We start from the raw sequence: 19060 nt of genomic DNA, 5'->3' as shown, positions 1-19060 counted from the left end.
ATATTTCTGTACCCTTCTATGTAGCACATGTGGGGGGGGGGCCTGGAAACTTATTCTTCCACCCTTTCCCTGCCCCACCTGTCTTCCCCAAATGTCCCCCAACCTTCATATGTCCTCTTCTTGCCCAGCAACAGACCATACTCAAGCCAAACTGGGTAGAAAAGCTCTATTTATACAGGTGGGGCCAGGAGAGAGCAGTCCAGTGGGGACTCAGGGCTGTGCACTGTTCTCTTGAATGTCAAAGTATAGTCTTAGGGTCTGGTGTCCTTCCCCAGCCTTTGTCTGGGGAACCTTGAGGCTTGATTTATCTTTCCCTTGGCTCTGGGCTTAGAGGAAGTTAGGGTGGAGGGGATAATGCCTCTTTGTGTCCTTCTGCTCCAAGCCCCTCTCTGGGTTGCAGCCAGCCTTTGAGCCAGGGTTGATGAGAGAGAGTAGTCCTAGATCTGGGTAGGGGATTGAGCCTATGGCAAGAGAAAGGAAGGAAGTCCAGTATAGAATATGTGAAGGAAGGGGGTAGAAATGACACCACGGACTTGTAAAAATGAAGAAAGGGAAGAGAGAGAGAGAATGAAAAATCAGGTCCTAGATTGGCTTGTTAGGAAGGGTGAAGTAATTTTGTGCTTAGGAATGCACAATCCAAAACTTGGTTTTTACCACCTCGGTTTGCTTTCTGGAGCATCCTTCCAGGTTTTTCTTACCATCTCAAACTAGTGCACCCACCCTTCCCAAGAAGTGCCCACCTTAGGATTCATCCCCCTCCAGCCCTTCCCGGATGCTGATATGCACGAAGATGGAAGCTGGATGGAGGCTGATGCCATCCTTGGAGAGCAGGTGTATGTGGCGGTAGCCTGGAGGGGGGCAGGAGGAGGGCATTAGAAGGACAGCCAGAGCCCGGGTGGTGGTGGCCAGGGGTTGAAGGACTGGCCCACCTTGCTGCATGCAGGTCCAAGGCACTGTGTACTGCCCGATAAAGTCATGTCGGGATTTCCAGTTGTAATCCTTGACCACGAAACGCAGCAGGGCCAGTTCGGGCACCAGGACCCGGAAGCTTAGCGTCTGCCCCCAGTATGGATTAAAACCTGAGGTGGGGGTGAAGGAGAGAGGGAGTGAAGGAATAGACCTTGTTGGCTGTTTGCTTTAGGCGCGCCCTTGTGTTCCACAATTTTCACAGCGATCAGCATCTTACAGGTGAGGGGATTGCGGTGCAGAGTGGATAAGCAGGTTGCCCAGGTCACCGGAGCACAGAAGTAAGGGGCCAGGATTCAGATCCAAGATGTCCAAGCCCTTATTCTTTGTCCCGTTCCACACTGCCTCCCATGGAGGTGGGAGAGGGGGTGGAGACAGGGACTGTGCTTCCTGGAGAGCAGTTGGGTAGGGAAGCAGCCACGCTCCTCCCCCCGCCCCTCCACCCCCCCAGCACCGCCCAGCCTCACCGTTGTTCTCCACGTAGCTGGTCTCTTGCCGGGTTGTGTCAGGGCGGATGCCAAAGATCTCCACTCTCACCAGTGGATCCACAATGGACCTCTCTTTACTCATGTCCTCCTTGGGGAGTTGCTGCCCACTGATCACCTGCAAGCAGGACTCTGGGACCTCACTAGTTCCTGTTCATCCCAGCGGGGCTGGGATGAACAGGGGGGGGGGGGGGGGGGGCGGGGGGGGGCGGCTGGTGTCTCAGGACCTGGCGCTATAGCTTCTGGCTTTGAGTAATATATTCTCTTCTAGTAACCTAGCTGCAATTTAAGATGCATCCAAGTAGAAATTGCACGAGGTTTGAAAGTAGGTGTGTTCAGCAAACCCTTTACAGCTCCAACCCATTGTTGTGGGCACTTGTTAGACTCATGATCACAGCAACCCTGTGGGCTGGGGAGTGGCATTCCTCCCATTTTGCTGGTGAGGAGCCCGAGGTTCCGGAACTTGCCCAGAGTTACACGACTAGTGAATGGGTTCGAACCTAGGCGGCTGGCTCCCAAATCCCCGCGGTTCACAGTCAGGCTATCCTGCCTCTCTTGAGGAATTCTTCACCCATTATGTTCCTGCCAGGCCCCACCACCTCTGCCCTGCTCCCCCGGTTTCCATCCTGGCTACCCTAGGTTCTTCCTGCAGTTTCTCTCTCTGTGGTACCTGGATTAGGAGGGTCTGGGCTTTGAAAGAGCTGATGGGCCGCTCGGGGTGGAAGGAGCTCTGGACATCACGCAGGAAGTCAGGCTTCAGCACGTAGCCACAGGCACCATTCTGGCGGAAGAGCCCATCGTAGATGTCCATCTCAAGCCCCGCGGTCTGCACATTCATGGCCACTGCGGGCCCCAGGAGAAAGGAAGGGAAGCATACATCTCAGGAGCCCTCTAGCCCCTCTTTCAGGGAACGAAGGAGATGGATTGGGTATAAAAGGGCCTGCTGGGAACACCCCCCACCCAGATTGCATCTTTCTTCGCCTAGCACCCTTCAAAGCATTCCCTGGCCCTCCTGCCACCGGGGCAGGTAACCACCCCCATGTTGCCCTTCCACTCCCTCTTCCCTGTCCCTGCCACCCCCTCACCCATCTGGCAGCCTGCGTTCCAGAGCTCCTGGGGGTTGTAGTTGGACGAATCTGTCCTCAGGCCACTGGGATACACGCGGCTGAGCTGCCAGGCGTTGTGCTGCACAAACTCATTGCCTGTATAAAGGGCATAGTGAGGAGATGACAAGGAGGTGGACACCCCCCACTTCCCTGGCCTCAGGTACACCACCTACCCACTTGACTCTTGTCCCCAGCATCTCCTGAGGCCAGGCGCAGAAAGCTTCACTGTGCCTGTCTGTTCCATGCTGACCGTCTCCCCCAGCTCTCCTCCCCCTAGAGCTTTGAGCGCACTGCTCAGAGCTCCTGACCCTGTACCTGCTCTGAGGAGCCGCTTAGCTCCCTCAGCCCCCCTCAGCCCCTTGGTCCTCTTTCTCGGGACTCATGTGCCTGCCCAGCAACCTGACCCTACCCATCCCACTGCCCTCCCTGGCCCTCCCTTTCGGTCCTGACCAGCCTCCTTGATGAGGCTTCTGGCCTTGGTTTCAGAGAAAGATGAGGTCTCATAGAAGCGGTAGTGTTCCCTTGAATGAGTGAAGCTGTGGAATGAGACAGACTTCAAGTAGACAACCAGGGCAGAGAGGGATGGACACAAGATGGGTTTGGATCTCTGGAAAAGGAGAAAATAGAGAGGAAGACGGAATTGAACCCTCAGGGGTCTGGGAGGGAAAGAACCGATGGCCAGGATCTGAATTTCCCCGTCCAACCTAAGCCTCTGCCCGCTGCCTCCCCTTTGCGTTCTCCCTCCTGCCTCACCTGCTTGGGAAAGAGAAGGGGCCCAGGCTTGGAAATAGGAGCCTGAACCACAACCTCACAACAGACAGGTGGACAAAACAGCGGACACATCACAACCTGGGGATGGGAATGGGAATAAAGGCAGTCTACATACCCTCATGGGATCGGTTTCAGCCTCTGGGCTTAAAGGGTCTGCCCTACTGTTAATTTCTGGGTAACAGGTTCTTAATGATTACTTTTAAGCAGAGAGGTGTCCTCCTCCCTACCTCTCGTCTTTTAAAACAATTTAATAGTATGGTTTGGTCAAAATGTACATGAACCCAGACAGATATGTCGAGGTACGCAAATGGCTAGGAAAGTCGCACCTGAAGGATGTGAGGGTCCCAGAGTAATATCGTTATATTCTTCTGAATTCCCATTTCCTTCCCCGGACATGGTAGCAGGTTAGACACCACAGCCCCGGAGAGGGGAGGACAAGCTAGAAGTTAGTCAGCTAAGTCAGGGAAGCGCACAAGAAGGAGAAAGGCAGACTTCTGACCAGGACCTTGGCAGCCCCACCAATGGCACCCCTTCCCCACAGGGAGGTGGACCCGACCACTTTGGCACAGTCTTCTTAGAGCTTTCACCTTCCCCAACTCTCTGCTCCTCCTTTTTGGCTACTGCTGGCCCCTTCTCAGACTCACCTTTTCCAAGAAGCTTTCTCTAAGCCCATTTCAAATGAGGTCAGAGCAGTCACTTCAGTAGGCCATAAGTCGCCAATACAACAGTGCAGGGTGTACTCTCTCTCTCTCTCTCTCTCTCTGTCGCACGCGCGCGCGCACACACACACACACACACACACACAGCAGTGTTTTTCAAACTGGCCTTAATTTAAAGAGACTGAGAAGAAGTACAAAGATGTCTCGGGAGCCAACAGGGGACCCGAGAGAGCCAAATGGGTGCTTCAACCAGGATGGCTCTGCATTGATCCTTTTGTATACAGGGCTCCCAAATACGATTTCATTCAAAAATGATTCCATGGCCCAAAGAAGTTGGAAAGCCACTGTAATCTATCTACATATGACAATATGTCGTGATGTCATGCACGCATCCTTACACCTCTTTTACTGGGGGCAAGGGGCATTTTGCTCCTCGGCCCTCCACCCTGCCTGGCTCTAGCCTCTCCACACATGAAGTCAGCTTATGGTACAGACTGACCAAATGCTAGAGCAGAAAGACCACTCTGCTGGCCCACCTTCTCCTTCTTTTTGTCCTTACTGCGTGGGCTCAACGCCTGGGGCTCAGACTCCAGCTGGGCCTCCAGCTCCGGGTCAGCTTCCTGTTCTCTCTCCAGTTCAGACTCTAGCTCTTCCTCCTCTTCCTCTTCCTCAAGATCCTCCTCAAGTGTCCTTAACTTCTTCCCCTTCACCAAGATCTTCCCCCGAAGCTCCTGGAGACAGAAATGAAGGGGCTTGTTTACCTGTCTGCTCTGGGGGCCATGCAGCTGAGTGGTCAGAAGTCCCCACAGGGAGGCTGCTTGATACATGTAGTAGGGATTCCCTATTGTTAAGCGAACTTGTCACATCTCTATCCAATTGGAAAACAATACAAAACAAAAAATACCTCACTCTTGACACAGAGAGATTTCTCCCAGATTAAAGATTTACATGTAAATATAAAGGACATAAGAGTATTAGAAGAAAATAAAGAATCTTTTTGGGGCGCCTGGGTGGCTCAGTCGTTAAGCGTCTGCCTTTGGCTCAGGTCATGATCTCAGGTTCCTGGGATCGAGCCCCGCATCTGGCTCCCTGCTCCCTGCTCCCTGCTCCCTGCTCCGTGGGGAATTTGCTTCTCCCTCTCCCACTCCCCCTGCTTGTGTTCCCTCTCTTGCTGTGTCATCTTTTCTGTCAAATAAATAAATAAAATCTTTAAAATAAAATAAAATAAATAAATAAAATCTTTTAAAAAATAGAGAATCTTTTTAAATAATCTTAAAGTGGGAAAGCCTTTAGAAACAGGAGATGAGGGGTGTGTGGGTGGCTCAGTCAGTTAAGCGTCCTACTCTTGGTTTTAGCTCAGATCATGATCTCAGGGTCCTGAGATCAAGCCCTGTGTTGGGTTCTGCGTTCAGCAAGGAGTCTGCTTGAGATCCTCTCCCTCTCCCTCTGTCTGCCCCCACCCCTGCCGCTCTCTCTCTCTCAAAAAAAGAAAAGAAAAGAAAAGAAACAGGAGATGATAACTCAGAAGACATAAAAAGCACTGGCCAATTTGACTACATAAAGCTTAAAATCCTTTATAGGGCAGAAGATGCTATAAGACAAAAGCAAAGACTGCAAAAACAAATTTCCCAATGCATCAATGTCTTTAACATTTAAATCTTGTTATATACCAATAAAGATTATAAACCCCAATAAAAGTGGGTAAATAATATCAATTAATTCAAAAGAAGAAAATATAGACCTTTCTTTTTTAAAAACTTGGCTTTTTTCCCCCCACATTTGCCACTATGAATCATCTTACTCCTGGAGATACTTGTGGTCCGTCTCTTACATTGTTGGTCAGAGTGCAATTTGGTATTTTTTTCCAGAGGGCAACTTGGCAGTAATAACCAAAATATCAACATGCAAACTCTTCAACCCAGCAATTTACTTCTAGGAATCCATCTCAAAGAAAGAGTAAACGGGGCGCCAGGGTGGCTCAGTTGGTTAAGCATCCGACTCTTGATTTTGGCTCAGGTCATGATCTCAGCGTCGTGGGATTGAGCCCCGTGTCAGGCTCTGTGCTCAGCGGGGAGTCTGCTTGAGATTCTCTCCCTCTGCCCCTCCCCACCCACCCCCGCACGCTTGCGCTCTCTATCCCTCTTTCTCTCAAATAAATAAATCTTTAAAAAAAAAGAAGAAGAAAGAGTAGATGGACAAAGCTGTATGTACAAGTGAACAATTACCAACAACCTGAATGTTTACCATTTACTGGTTGAATAAATAATGGTTCACAAAAGAAAATGGACTACCACAGAGCTATTAAAAGGAAAAAAATTATACCTGCAAAGACATCCATGATGTATATTGTATGTGAGATATAAAAGGGATATAGAAAATGACCCCAAGCATTTTTTAAAGTGCAAATATATACACACATATATGTTTACATAAGCATTTACAAAAATCTCTTGACACCTGTTATGGGAGAGGTTGAGATTATGGTGGGGGGATTTCCTTTTCTTTCTATTGTCTGTACGGTCTACAACAACTATGAACTATCCGGGAAAAAAAATCAAGATATTTCCATTGAAAAAAGAAATAAGAAGTAAACAATTGATTTCAAATTTAGAAAACGATAAACAATTCTGCATTGAATTGGACTTTTTGAAAATTAAAATTGTCTCCAAGGATATTAAAGAGCAAGACGGTCCATGTAAGGGTGAGAAGAAGGGAACAGGAGGGGCACGGAGGGGCACGGTAGGGAGGGAATGCAAGCCACAGCAGAGCCCGGGCTAGGGGAACAGGGCGCCTACCTCAGGTGAGGGCAGCTGAGTGGGCAGAAGCCCATCCAAGGTAGTGCTCAGCAGTTGCTCCCCCAAGATCTCAGTCAGATGGCATGCCATGACCTGCTGCTGTTCCCAGCTGCAGTGGGTCTCCAGGGACAAGATAACTGGATAGTCTGAGGTCTGATGGGGAAGGGAAGGAACGCTAGAGCCAGAGGTCTAAAGCATGCAAACTCCCTGCTTCTCCGGACCCCCCCGCCCCTGGTGACTCACTCAGAGTACCCTGATTCTGGACATCAAGGAGGTCTTGCTGGGTCTGGGGCCCACCTCACAGCTCAAAGTCACTGTTGGGATCCCAAATCTCAGACCTATACTAGGTGTGACCCAGGTCCTTCTGGGACCTTTGAGTTTTCAGGCTCAGCGTGGGACGGCTAGGCCATTCCCCTGATTATGTGTTCATGTTACACTCTCCTCTCCAGACTCCTATTTTCCCCCAGCCCTACCCACCACTTTCTCGGTTTCCTTAGCCACCCTCCCCGAGATGGGTGACAGTTGTTAGAAGTAATAGTCACTGAGCTCTAGCAATTGCCTCTAGGACTACTAATTACTAGTGACACATCCAACCCTTATTCATAATCCCTTAATATTTGCCTGATGCTTCACAGTTAAAATCTCTTGTACATCTCTGCCATTTGACATAACCTCCCCTGCATCCATCTACCTTCACCAGATGCAGAGCCAGCCACTCTTCCCTCAGATCATCTTCCCTCACCAGTACGCCCATCCCGGGACTCCTACCTGGAAGGCGTACTGGGCTACAGTGGCCACGACATCTTTGAATGGGATGCGGGAGGTCAGGGTGTGTCCATGGTAAACGATAGGTTCCCCGCTAGGTCCATCCCATATATCCACCTCCACGCAGCGGCACCCCCTCTTCAGGGCCCTGCAAGAACCCCAAGCCCCCAGGGACAGAGAGGTCAAGGTCTGATCATCCGTCTAGGGACTCTCTCCCCACTCTGGAGAGAACAGTGCTCACTGGCACTTAGTCGTCAAGACCCCCTCAAGCTACATCTCCGCAGACCCTTCTCTGTCCACCGAGATACTGCTACGGCTCACTACCTCCACCCCCCCCCCCCCCCCAACTCACCATCTTCCTTCAGCAAGTCATCACATACTGCCTCATGATGCTTCTAGGGTTCTGGTTGTAGAGCATTCTGCAACACCTGGCTTAGTCAAACTCTCAGTAATTCGGTTTGTTTGTTTGTTTGTTTTTAAAGTAAGCTCTATGCCCAACATGGGGCTTGAACTCATGACCCCGAGATCAAGAGTTGCATGCTCTACCGACTGAGCCAGCCAGGCGCCCCTCAAACTCTCCGTAAATTTATACTTTATTTTCTCGACTAGACTTCCTAGGGCAGAAGCAATATGTTCCACTCATCTCTTACACCCTGAAACTACTAGTTCAGTTGCTGCCACTACAAAGGTATCTTGACTCCTCGATCCAATCCATGATTAATCACAATAAAAGCAGATATCACTTATTAGCTATTAACACATGGATTATCTCATTTAATCCTCACAACAGCTCAGACAGAATAGGCAATGTTATCATCCCTATTTCATAGATGGGGATACTGAGACACAGAGAAGTTAAATGCTTAGAACCAGAGTACCAGTGAGAGAACTAGGATTTGACCTCATATGGTCTGACTCCAGAACCTGTGATTCTAACTTCTATGCTCTCCTGCCTTCCATGTAACGTTTAGTTTATTTGTTCAAAATAAATCTTCCAGGACCTCTGAGTTCCAAGAGAGTTTCACAGCCTATGAAAGAGAGAGAAGCTCCATATACCCATAGAATTTCAATACTACTCTCCTGTCAGTCTTCAACATCTCTTCCAAGTCTCTCAGGTATCCAGGGGTCCTCAGCCCCAAGCCCCCCACAACATCTTTTCAATCCCTGTTATCCACTGATAGAACAGATGGTCCCTTCTCATGAGCTGGAGCCCTTTCCCCTTCTTTCCCACTGCACCGTATATAGCCCTCCACGCTGCTCTGGCCACAAAGCTGGTCCCCCACGAGGTAGGTGTTGTGAGAGGAATTGATGTAGTAGTGGTTCAGGGGTTGAGTCATATCCTGGTAGATGGGAAGGCAGGTCGGGTTGAAGATATCTCCATCCTTCGAGCAGAGATAGCTGAGGAAGCCATCCATGCTCAGCACGTGTCGCAATTTGCCTAAGGTATGGAAGAGGGGAAGGCTAGAGTGAGAAGCTCTGAGCGAGGGCATCCCAGCACACCTCTAGCCCATCCTGCACCTCGCCCCTCTCCAGGGTCCTGCCTTTCAGATGGTGTCCATTCTCAGCCTCCAGATCCCAAAAGTGCCCCACCCACTGTCTGTCATTTCAATCATCCCCACCCTCAGAGAGAGTTAAAGCTACGAGGAGAATCATTAAGATCATGCTAGTTCACTAGTATCCAATAGAACTTTCTGCAATGGTGGAAATGTTCTGTTTTGTGCGGTCCAGTATGGCAGCCTCTAGACACATATGGCTACTGAGCACTTGAGATGTGGCTGTGTGACTGAAGAACTGAATTTAAAATTTTGATTTTAATTAATTAATTAATTAATTGAAAGTTTTTATTTATTTATTCATTTAAGTAATCTCTACACCCAAAGTGAGATCAAGAGTCTCATGCTTTTCCAACTGAGCCAGCCAGGCACCCCAATTTTAGTTAATTTAAATTTATTTTATTATTTTTAATATTTTATTTATTTTTTTAAAGATTTATTTATTTATTTGAGAGAGCGAGAATGAGAGAGAGTACATGAGAGGGGGGAGGGTCAGAGGGAGAGGCAGGCTCCTCGCTGAGCAGGGAGCCCGATGCGGGACTCGATCCCGGGACTCCAGGATCATGACCTGAGCCGAAGGCAGTTGCTTAACCAACTGAGCCACCCAGGCGCCCTATTTATTTTTTTTAGATAGAGCACGTATGCGTATGCACGTGCGCAAGAGCATGGGGGGCCAGGAGCAGAGGGCGAGGGAGAGAGAGAATCCCAAGCAGACTCTGCTGAGCACAGAGCCCAACATGGGGCTCAGTCTCACAACCCTGAGATCATGACCTGAGCCAAAATCAAGAGTCAGAAGCTTAACTGACAGTCACACAAGGACCCTGTTAATTTAAATTTAAATAATCACACAGTGGGGCGCTTGGGTGGCTCACTCAGTCAACTGAGCATCCACTCTTGGTTCCAGCTCAGGTCATGATCTTGGAGTTGTGGGACTGAGCCCCATATCGGGCTCGGTGCTCTGCACTCAGCCTGGAGTCCACTTGTCCCTCTCTCTCCCCCTCTGCTCTTCCCCCTGCTCATGTGAGCCCCCGCACTCAAGTTCTCTCTCTCTCTCAAATAAATAAAAATCGTAAAAAAAAAAAAAAAAAAAAAACTTTTAAAAAATAGTCACAAAGAGCTCATGGTTACCATAAAGGACAGCATAGTATTCAGTGTAAAGGGTTAATTTTATATATAGGGAAACTGAGCCCAGAGAGGAACAAAGTCGAAGACTCTTTAGCAACACGACCAAGGTACCTGTGTTTTATTCCCTGGGCTGTGAGGCTGATGCCAACCATGACCTGAGGGTTTCTTCCTATCATCAATTCCCATATGGTGTTCTGCAGAGTACTACAGGGTGTACTACAATACACCCTCTGTTTGAGGGCAGGGCCCCCTCACTCCTGCCACAGCCCTCACCCATGTCAGCATGGGCTTCATACAATATCTAGTACTAGTACTGAGCGACTAGTGCTGAGGACTTGCTCTGTGCCCAGGACGTCCCGTGCAGCACCTCTCTTAATGTTCTCGCCAATGTGATGAGGTAGATAGAATATAATCTGCCCTGAGAAGTTGGGTAACATAACTAGTAAGTGAAGGAGCTGGGATTTGAACCCCGGCCGTCAGGTGTCTGAGCCACGCCAGTCCCACCGGGCCGTGCAGTCTCACTGAGGGCAACATTGCTGCAGGGGGCCTCCCGTGGGAGGTGGAGCAACTCGACTCTAATGCCCAGCTTCGTTGCTCCCGCTTTGACAAGGCTACAGATGGTGGAGAGCGGCAGGAAGTCAGGCAGGAAGTTCTATTCTTAACAGTAAGAACTTAAATTGCGAGAGAAAATCCACAGTTGCCAGAGACTTTTCATGTATGTCATTTCATCTGATCACCGATTATTTTACAAATGAGAAAATTGAGCCCCCACTAGATTAAGCAGCTTGCCCAGGGTGACTCAGTTAGTAAGCGGCAGAGTGGGGCCTTGAGCCCGGGTTTCCTGGCAGAGACTATCCTCTGCAGCCAGTTGAGAGCAGGGGAGGGAACACCACCCAGAGGTTCAGGTGGTAGAATAAATGTAACTGATGTCTACTGGATCCTGCACTGGAGATAGAAGAGGGCACCTGGGTGGCTCACTCAGTTAAGTGTCTGCCTTCGGTTCAGGTCATGATCCCAGGGTCCTGGGATCGAGCCCTGCATTGGGCTCCCTGCTCATCAGGGAGCCTGCTTCTCCCTCTCCCTCTGCCTGCCGCTCTGCCTACTTGTGATTCCTCTCTCTCTCTCTGGGTCAAATAAATAAATAAAATCTTTAAAAAAAAAAAAGATCCTATTTCTTAACCCTTAGGCATTCTTCTTCTATTTATTTTTCTGAAATGATTGCTTTACAGCCCCCTTTCTTCTCTGAGCACAGACATGAATCTGGAATCAGAGATTCCAACCCTTTCTGTCTGAGTCTCAGTTCCATGAGGGCAGCGTTCTTGTCGGACCTTCTGCTGTATCTCTGGGGCTGAGCAAAAGTCCTGGCCCATTACAGGGGTTCAATAAGCATTAGCTGAAGTAGTGAGTGAATGAACGAATAAAAGGAGTAGGAGTTGAGACCTAGGAAACGTGGGTCACTTGTCCAGCTCTCATTCATCTCATCTCTCTCTCTCTTTTTTTTTTAAGATTTTATTTATTTGAGAGAGAGAGAGTTTGCGAGCAAGTGCATAAACGCAAGAGCAGGGGGGAGGAGCAGAGGGAGAAGAGCGGAGGGAGAGGGAGATACAGACTCCCCGCTAAGCAAGGAGCCTGATCCAGCACTCAGATCCCAGGACCCTGGGATCATGACCTGAGCTGAAGGCAGACGCTTAACCGACTGAACCACGCAGGCACCTCTCATCCACCTCATCTCTAATCCTCATGCTCAACAGAGGTATTAGGTAAGGGTCAGGTGACCCGGGTTTGAATCCCAATTCCTCCTCTCATTAGGCTTTGGCTTTGAGCAAGTCATTTGATCTTTCTAAACCCGAGTTTTCCTCTCTTGCACAACTGACTTAATAACAGAAGCCACTTCAAATGGTCATCGGAATGATGAGAAAAGACATGTAGAAATGTTAGCACATTAATGGGATACTTAGCAGGGGCTGAATAAGGATTATGCTCCTGATTTACAAGATCGTAGTGAGGGCTAGAGGAAGTAAGTGATGTGAAAGTACCTTGTAAATCATTTATTATTAATGTAAATTCCTCGTATTCTGAAGGGAATGGAGGGCAGGGCAATGTCTATTGAAGGGGCAAGGAGAAAGGCCTGAAGACAGAGGGCATATTTGAGCTGTGCTTGCTGAAAGAAAGCCTCCTCTTCATCCCCCTCAGCCAGGGACTGACTAGCTTCCTGGCCCAGAGGCTTAGCCACTCAAGAACCACTTGGAGAATTTGGAGAAAGCCCAGGAAGCGGCAGAGAGCCAGCATTTAAAGAGACAGCAAACAGGAACCATGAAGAGAGCTGGAAGCAAAGGAATTAGGCACTAGAAGAGAAGAAGCCGAAGGGAGAGGACCACGGATCTCCCTTTCCACTGGGGACAACCGTTGACTTCAGGACGAACTTATTCTGAAAGTGAAGCATGAGCATAGTGGAGGAAAGGAGACTTGTGGACTGTTCTTCCTCCTGAGAGATACAGCATTACGGAGGAGACTCCTGTCTTATCTGGGCAGGAAACTGCTGCTCCCCTTCCCAGGGGTTGAATGAGATGAAGATGCTTCCATAGGGGCTGGGGTAGGCATGGGCTCAGCCTTCCCTGAGTTAGGCAGAAGGTGGCTTGTCTCTGGACCTTTCTAAGGTCCCCCTCCTCGCCCATGCCCAGTGCCTCTCCACCCTAGCCCTCTTACCGCTCTCTGAGGGCTCATAGCGGTCGATGAGTTCCAGAGCAAGGTCAGAAGCTCGCTCTCCTTCTTTCTGCTCCTCTTGGAGGAAATCCACAAATTCCAGCAGGGTCAACTTCTGCCCATCGGCCGAAAAGTTTTCAAACAGCTCTTGCACCTCAGTACGTTTAGTCAGCGCCTTATAGAACTCTACAAACTCTTTTCCCTCCAGAGTCCCAGACTCGGATGTGTCTGCTGCCTGCAAGCAAGGGTTTAGAGGATGGTGGAAAAATCCTTTTAAGAGCACATTGTATGGCTTTGACCCGTCCTGTAAGGGCAATCTTGCCGACAGGTGGATACAAACATCTTTCTGCAAAATTCTCCCAGAACTCCTGACACTTTGTGTTCATAGAAGCCGCTTCGGTAAGTAAAAAGCAAAATGGCAGCCGTACCATTTGCTACTAGAGAAAAATTTCGATCAGAAAGGGTTAAATGCCCCAACAAGTGCCTAAAAGTTTAAAAGATCCCTCCTCCTATTTTATTCACATTCCAGTTGGACTTTTCCATTGTTACTAGGCATGTGGGAAGTTCTGGCCATGAACAGAGAGGTCCTTGAGGTCTGACACAGTAACGAATGGTTGTTTACCCTTCATAAGACTATGAATCGTCTTTCTAAGAAGACTGAAGGGTGAGAACCATGCCTTACACTTTCCATCGAGCCTGGCATAGTGGTAGGGCATATAGGAGAGATTCAACAAAGAGTGATGCTGGATAGGGTCAGGTACATCTGGCCATGTGAGAACATGGCCTTGGCTGGCTTCTGAAAATCCTTCCCCAAAACACTCACTTGGAAAAGCTGGAAGGCATATTCTTGGTCCATTTCCACATTCATCAGGTGCAGTAACCGCTGGACTTCGTGGAAACTCATCCGACCATCCTGGTTCCTGTCTCCACGCTGGAACCAGTCACTCAGCCATCCAGGTGTGAGTCAAGGCAAAAGCACTGTGTGTGTTTGTGTGTGCAGATGTGTGTGCATGTTCATCCACTGACATTGTCTCCCCTATCTCCTCCATGCCAATGCATTTTCCATATTAGCTTCCAGAATAATCTCCCCCCGAGCACCAATCTGTCTTGTCCCTGCATGGCTCAGGTGCCTGCAGGGTCCTCCCTGTTGCTTGCAGAAAGAAGCCCAAATTTTTTAACGTAGATTGAAGGTCTTCACCCCCACGATCTGGCCCCCACGCAGCCTTCTCAACATACCTCTGTCCTCCTTGTACTTTAGCCAGACTCTCCCTCCTGCTCTTCAATGTCCTATCTCTGAGACTTTTCTCATGCTGTTCCCTCAGGCAGGAGAGCCTTCCGCCTCCTTTCTTTATGTTCAAGTTCTACTCCTTTTCAAGGCTCAGCTCAAATTCAACTTCCTCCCTGATGTTTTTCTCAGAACTCTCTCAGCTAGAATTAAATATTTCTCCTTCCTTTGAACACCCACAAATAATTTCAGTCCCATAACACTTCTAGGGTACTTAGATGATTTACACAATTCCATTTTCTCCACCGACTAAAACAATGCCTGAGTCTCATTAATCTTTGTACCTCTAAAGCCTGGCACAGTGCCTGATACCTTCTGCTCAATAGATGGTGAATGAACGAACGAACAAATGAATTCACCATGGAAGGTGAATACAATCTAGGAAACCTGAATGAGTCAACACCACGAAGTTCTGCTTCCCAGTCCTACGGTAGCTAATGCCACTGGGATCTTCTGTTCAGCTCTCAAGATCAGCACCTTGTTTGGTCCTTTGCCTCGCACCATCCCTCCCACCAGTCCTGAAGGGCCTGATTTCTGCCTACTCTCTGCCTGGTTATGTCTTTGTCATCCCAAGCCTCCATTACACCTTCAATATCCTCTGCCTCACAGTGGCCTGAGCTGTCCTTGCCCACCCCATCTGGACTCTTAGGCCTCCCTAGCGCAGCATGCCAACCACCCCCCACAACCCCGTCTCTAGCCCTGCAGCATCTGGCTCCTTCAGTGACCCCTGGCCCCACCTCTGACTCCATCCTGCTGATACTGGTCTAGCCGCTCCTGTTGGTCCATGCTGGTAACAAAGTCCACCAAAACCTGGAGCCCCTGCATCCATATCTTGGCCTCCTCGACGCTGTTGGCCACCAGGTCCAGGTTGGAGCGGCGGCCGTGGAAGACGATGGTGAAGCCCTGCTCCAGGGGGAGCTCCTCTGCCAGGCTCCGCAGCAGCTCGGACTCGTGACCCTCCCGCACCGTCTCCACATCAGACATAGAGACTACCAGAGAGGAAACAGGGGGGCGCAGGGGGAAGAGAGTCCGCCGAGTTGCAGGGGCGAAGGGTCAGGGACCCTTTAAGGAGCCATAGGGAGGAGGAACCCCAACCTCCCTCCGCAGGATGAAACCCCCAAAGACTGGGTATGGGGAGATGCAGACCCCTGGGATTCAGGATTCCCCATGAGTCGCTGCCATGTTCAGAGGCAGCATGCCAAGGGGCCCATGCTGGGAGCAGCAAGACCTGGCTTCGGGCCACTGGCTGGCAGTGGGACACAGACCAAAATGACTTAACCCCTCAGTACCGTCGTCTGAAATAGGGGATAGTCCCTTCTATGGCCAGTCCACATGGTGACCACTGGCGGGGCTGACGGGATGGAAACACACTTAAAGGTAGAAGCGGTTCCACCAAAGCATGATATGTCCAAGTTCAATTTCCCCGTTCCAGGTTTGAGGGCCTCCTCTTTCCAGGTGTCTAAGAAAGCACCAGAGAAATTCTTCCACCCCCTTCCCTCAGCTGGGGGTGCTGTGGATCGTGAGCTTTGATTATGTCTCTAAAGCGGACTCTCTCAGATGTGTCCTGTGATCACATTTTTGGAGGGGTCATAAAGCGTCTGGTCAACAGGATGCACACTGTTGTGCTGCATTTGTGATATTTAAAAATATGCATCATAGTGGCTAATTTGTGAAATGCATCCTGGCTTCAGGTGCCACGCTAGGGGCTTTGTACATTAACTTACTGAGTCTCTGTAACAACCTGCTAGCAGGTACTATTCAATCCCCATTTTGCAGATGAGGAAACTGAAGCTTAATGTAACTTGTCCAAAGCCACTCAGCTAGAAAGTGGCAGAGCCAGGGCTTTGATCCGGGCAGTCTGATGCGTGAGATCATGCTCTCACTATAATAATAATAAATATAACCTAGGATTTATTGAGCCTTATTATGTGCCAGGGCACTCCTAAGCCTTTTACGTGCAGTAACTGATACACTGTAGGACCCTGTTCCCTCCCCTGCTCTCAAGCACCTGGGCTCTTCAGAGTCCGATCCCCCCACCACACCCACGCCTAGCCATCCACGTGACTCACAGGTGGGCTTGGCAGTGCCTCCCGCCTGCCGGGCATGCCAGACTGTCATGCCATCATCCTGAAGTCTGAAGTATCTCAGTTTCTTCCAGCTTTTGGACCTCACCTTGCGCATCAGCATGCCCTTCTGCATCAGCAGCAAGTCTTGATTGATGGGCAGCCCTGGGCCAGGAGAAGAAGGGGCTGGCTGGGTAGCCGGCGGGAAGGGTGGAGGGCCCGGGAGGAGCTCTTGAACAGGGGTCCAGACTCCTCCCCGCCTCCCCATCCCTGGGCTGTGTCCCGAAAGCCTCCTCTCCTGCTGGGGTACTCACGGCCTTGCATCAGAGACACCATCACCCACCGGTCCGCCAGCTGGTGCCAGTCACCTGGAGGAGCACAGAGGAACAAAGGCTCTGGGTTAACACTGGTGATCTTAGAAGAACAGATCAGAGGAGGAAGAGAAGGAAACGCGTGCGTCCTGACGGCCCACGATGTTCCGGGCACTTCATCTACATAGTCTTTAGCTCTTTTTTACTTTTCGTTTGAGTTTGATGACTTTGAGGCTTAGAGAGGCTAAGAAACTTGCATCAAATCACATAAGGATTCAGAATTTAGAGCCAAATATGTCTGATTCCACAGCATCTGCTGTTTCCCATAGCTGTCGCCAGAGAGGACTAGACCGGGGCTTTCTGCCCAACACCCCAGAGTCACACCCTTCAGCTCCTCATTATTAAGGACCACCATCTTGCTGGCTGCCCCCTTTCAGAACCTGGAATCTCTCTATATCCTAGCCTTCTCTTCTCCAGGGGAATCACCCCAGCTGCTCTATCTTGGGAGCCCTCCCCATGGTCCCGGGCAGGCCCCCCAGCTCCCAAGGGGCCAAGGCAGAGTGCTACTTTTGCCTCTTCGAGGACACTTAGTACCATACTTGCTACATAAACCACATTCTTCTGCCTTCCCGTGGTAAAGCACACTTTACTTGTCATAACAGTTATTCCCAACAGCTTAACGGACCAGGTGAGTTACGTAGTCTTAGAAATGCATTTTCAAGTTTTCTTTGCCTCCTGAAAAAGAGAGCCCTCTTTAAGATGCGTGCTAATTTAGGATCTGGTTAAGTTGTCCTAGTAGGTAAGAACAAACTTCTCTTGAAAAGAACCAGAAGAGGGGCAGCCTGGGTGGCTTAGTCGGTTAAGCATCTGCCTTCGCCTCAGTCCCTGGAGTCCTGGGACTGAGACCCGGGTTGGGCTCCTTGCTCAGTGGGGAGTCTGCTTCTCCCTCTCCCTCTGCCTGCCCCTCCCCCTGCTTGTGCGCGCACGCCCGCGCGCTCTCTCTCTCACGCTCTCTCATAAATAAATAAATAAATAAATAAATAAATAAATAAATAAATAAATAAATAACTTAAAAAAAAAAAAGCCAGAAGACTTGATATGTAGCCACATTGATTCTAGCTCAGCCCCTCTAAGAAATTCTCAACTCTTGACCAAATCATTCTGGAACTGGCAAAGCCCAAGAAACATAGAGCTCAATGCTTTGCAAAAGCAAAGCAACTGCACTTGAATAGAAATGCTGTGTTTTTTAATTGATAAGTTTAAGTTTTTGACAATGGTGAGCATCTAAAACACGAAAAGCATCTCTAAAGCAATCATTCAGTTGGTGCTCCATTAGAACATGGTGCAGTTCAACTCGCTAGACCTCATCAACGAAAAGCAGAAGTCCAGAAATGATTTGTGACTTGTCTGAGGTCACATAGCAGCTCAGTGCCTTCTCTCTCTTTAGCTGGAAGGGCCTATCAAGTCACCCAAGTGTGACTAAATCTTTAGGAAAAATGTAGAGGTCACCGAAAATACAGCTCCCCTGACTGGAGGACCTAGAGAAGGTTTTCTAAAGGAGTAGCAATATGCAGGGCCCCAGAGGGAGAGGGGAAGTTTGGGGAGCCAGACTGTACCTAAGTGGGAAAGATAACTCAAGGCAGCCCTCAGGAGAGACGGAACTCTGCAACAGTTCCAAAAAGCAAAGGTTTTGCTGGCTGAGGCTGAATACAGTGAGCCTGGGTGAGATCAGAAGAAGCCTCTGGATGGAAGAAGGGACCCAGCGTGCTTCACGAGCGGCAGAAAAGCAGCCCCGCTTGGAATCTAAGGCTCGCAAAAACTGAATGAAGAGTGAAGTAACAGGTCCCTCCTAAATGTCTCAGGTCCCCAGACTCCAGCGGAAGGGAGAAGCCTGGGGTTCTGATCCCCCTTGCCAATATTCTTCCTTACCTCCTCTTTGAATTTCAGCTCCCATGTTTGGGGCATAGGGACCTTGGGATGGGGTGGATCTCGGCCCTGGGAGACGAGAGAATGCCCTTTCCTTACACCTGTGTCTAGGAGCCTCACAATCATGTCCTGAAACATGTGCTGGGACACCCCTGTTTTGGAGCCTATCTCCTCTCAAGAAAGCCTTAGAAAATTATTTTATGCATTTTGGTCAAACTCTTCCAACCCCAGGGTTTGGCATGCTCTTCCAATCCTGCTCCCATTCCTGACTCACTATTTTAAACGTAGATCCAGGTGACATGTGGCCATATGAGGGCCGATTTCAACTCAGGGAGCCACAGAATGTCAGAGCTGGACTTCATTTTATAGAGAAGGGCTAGAAAGATTAGCTGAACTGCCAGAGTCATTGAATGAATTATGTGGCAGAAGTGGGACCAGAACCATGGTTCCTTGTGACCAGCTCAGAGATCTCACCAAGGCTCTGCCCTTAGAAAGGGTTTTCTCTGGGGGTGCCAGAGAAAGAGTTGCATGTCCAACTCTTGGTTTC

At 49.5% G+C, this 19060-nt stretch overlaps 1 protein-coding gene across 1 annotated transcript; it reads right to left on the bottom strand.

The window, feature by feature from the left end:
- Positions 1 to 741: 741 nt before the first annotated feature.
- Positions 742 to 16612, bottom strand: PLCD4 (phospholipase C delta 4). Its single transcript, XM_021703126.1, has 15 exons — positions 16591 to 16612; positions 16283 to 16462; positions 14974 to 15202; positions 13752 to 13881; positions 12932 to 13163; positions 8784 to 8985; positions 7551 to 7695; positions 6783 to 6935; positions 4524 to 4718; positions 3008 to 3164; positions 2537 to 2653; positions 2122 to 2294; positions 1434 to 1569; positions 930 to 1079; positions 742 to 848 (listed from the first exon to the last, which is right to left on the bottom strand). Exons 1-15 carry the CDS (start codon positions 16610 to 16612, stop codon positions 742 to 744), a joined length of 2328 nt encoding a protein of 775 aa, XP_021558801.1.
- Positions 16613 to 19060: the final 2448 nt, after the last annotated feature.

Source organism: Neomonachus schauinslandi, chromosome 3, assembly GCF_002201575.2.
Source record: "Neomonachus schauinslandi chromosome 3, ASM220157v2, whole genome shotgun sequence".
Classification (NCBI taxonomy): Eukaryota; Metazoa; Chordata; class Mammalia; order Carnivora; family Phocidae; genus Neomonachus; species Neomonachus schauinslandi.
Note: the sequence above shows the minus strand (reverse complement) of the source record. Positions and strands in the feature narration are given on the sequence as shown.

Bases quoted from the DNA above. Each gene is read 5' to 3' on its own strand.
- PLCD4 (XM_021703126.1), bottom strand. From the start codon at position 16,612: ATGGTGTCTCTGATGCAAGGCC. The intron at 16,463-16,590 runs GTGAGTACCCCA...CTACCCAGCCAG, and splicing joins GGTGTCTCTGATGCAAGGCC to CCCCTTCTTCTCCTGGCCCA. The intron at 8,986-12,931 runs GTAAGAGGGCTA...TCCATACCTTAG, and splicing joins CTATGAGCCCTCAGAGAGCG to GCAAATTGCGACACGTGCTG.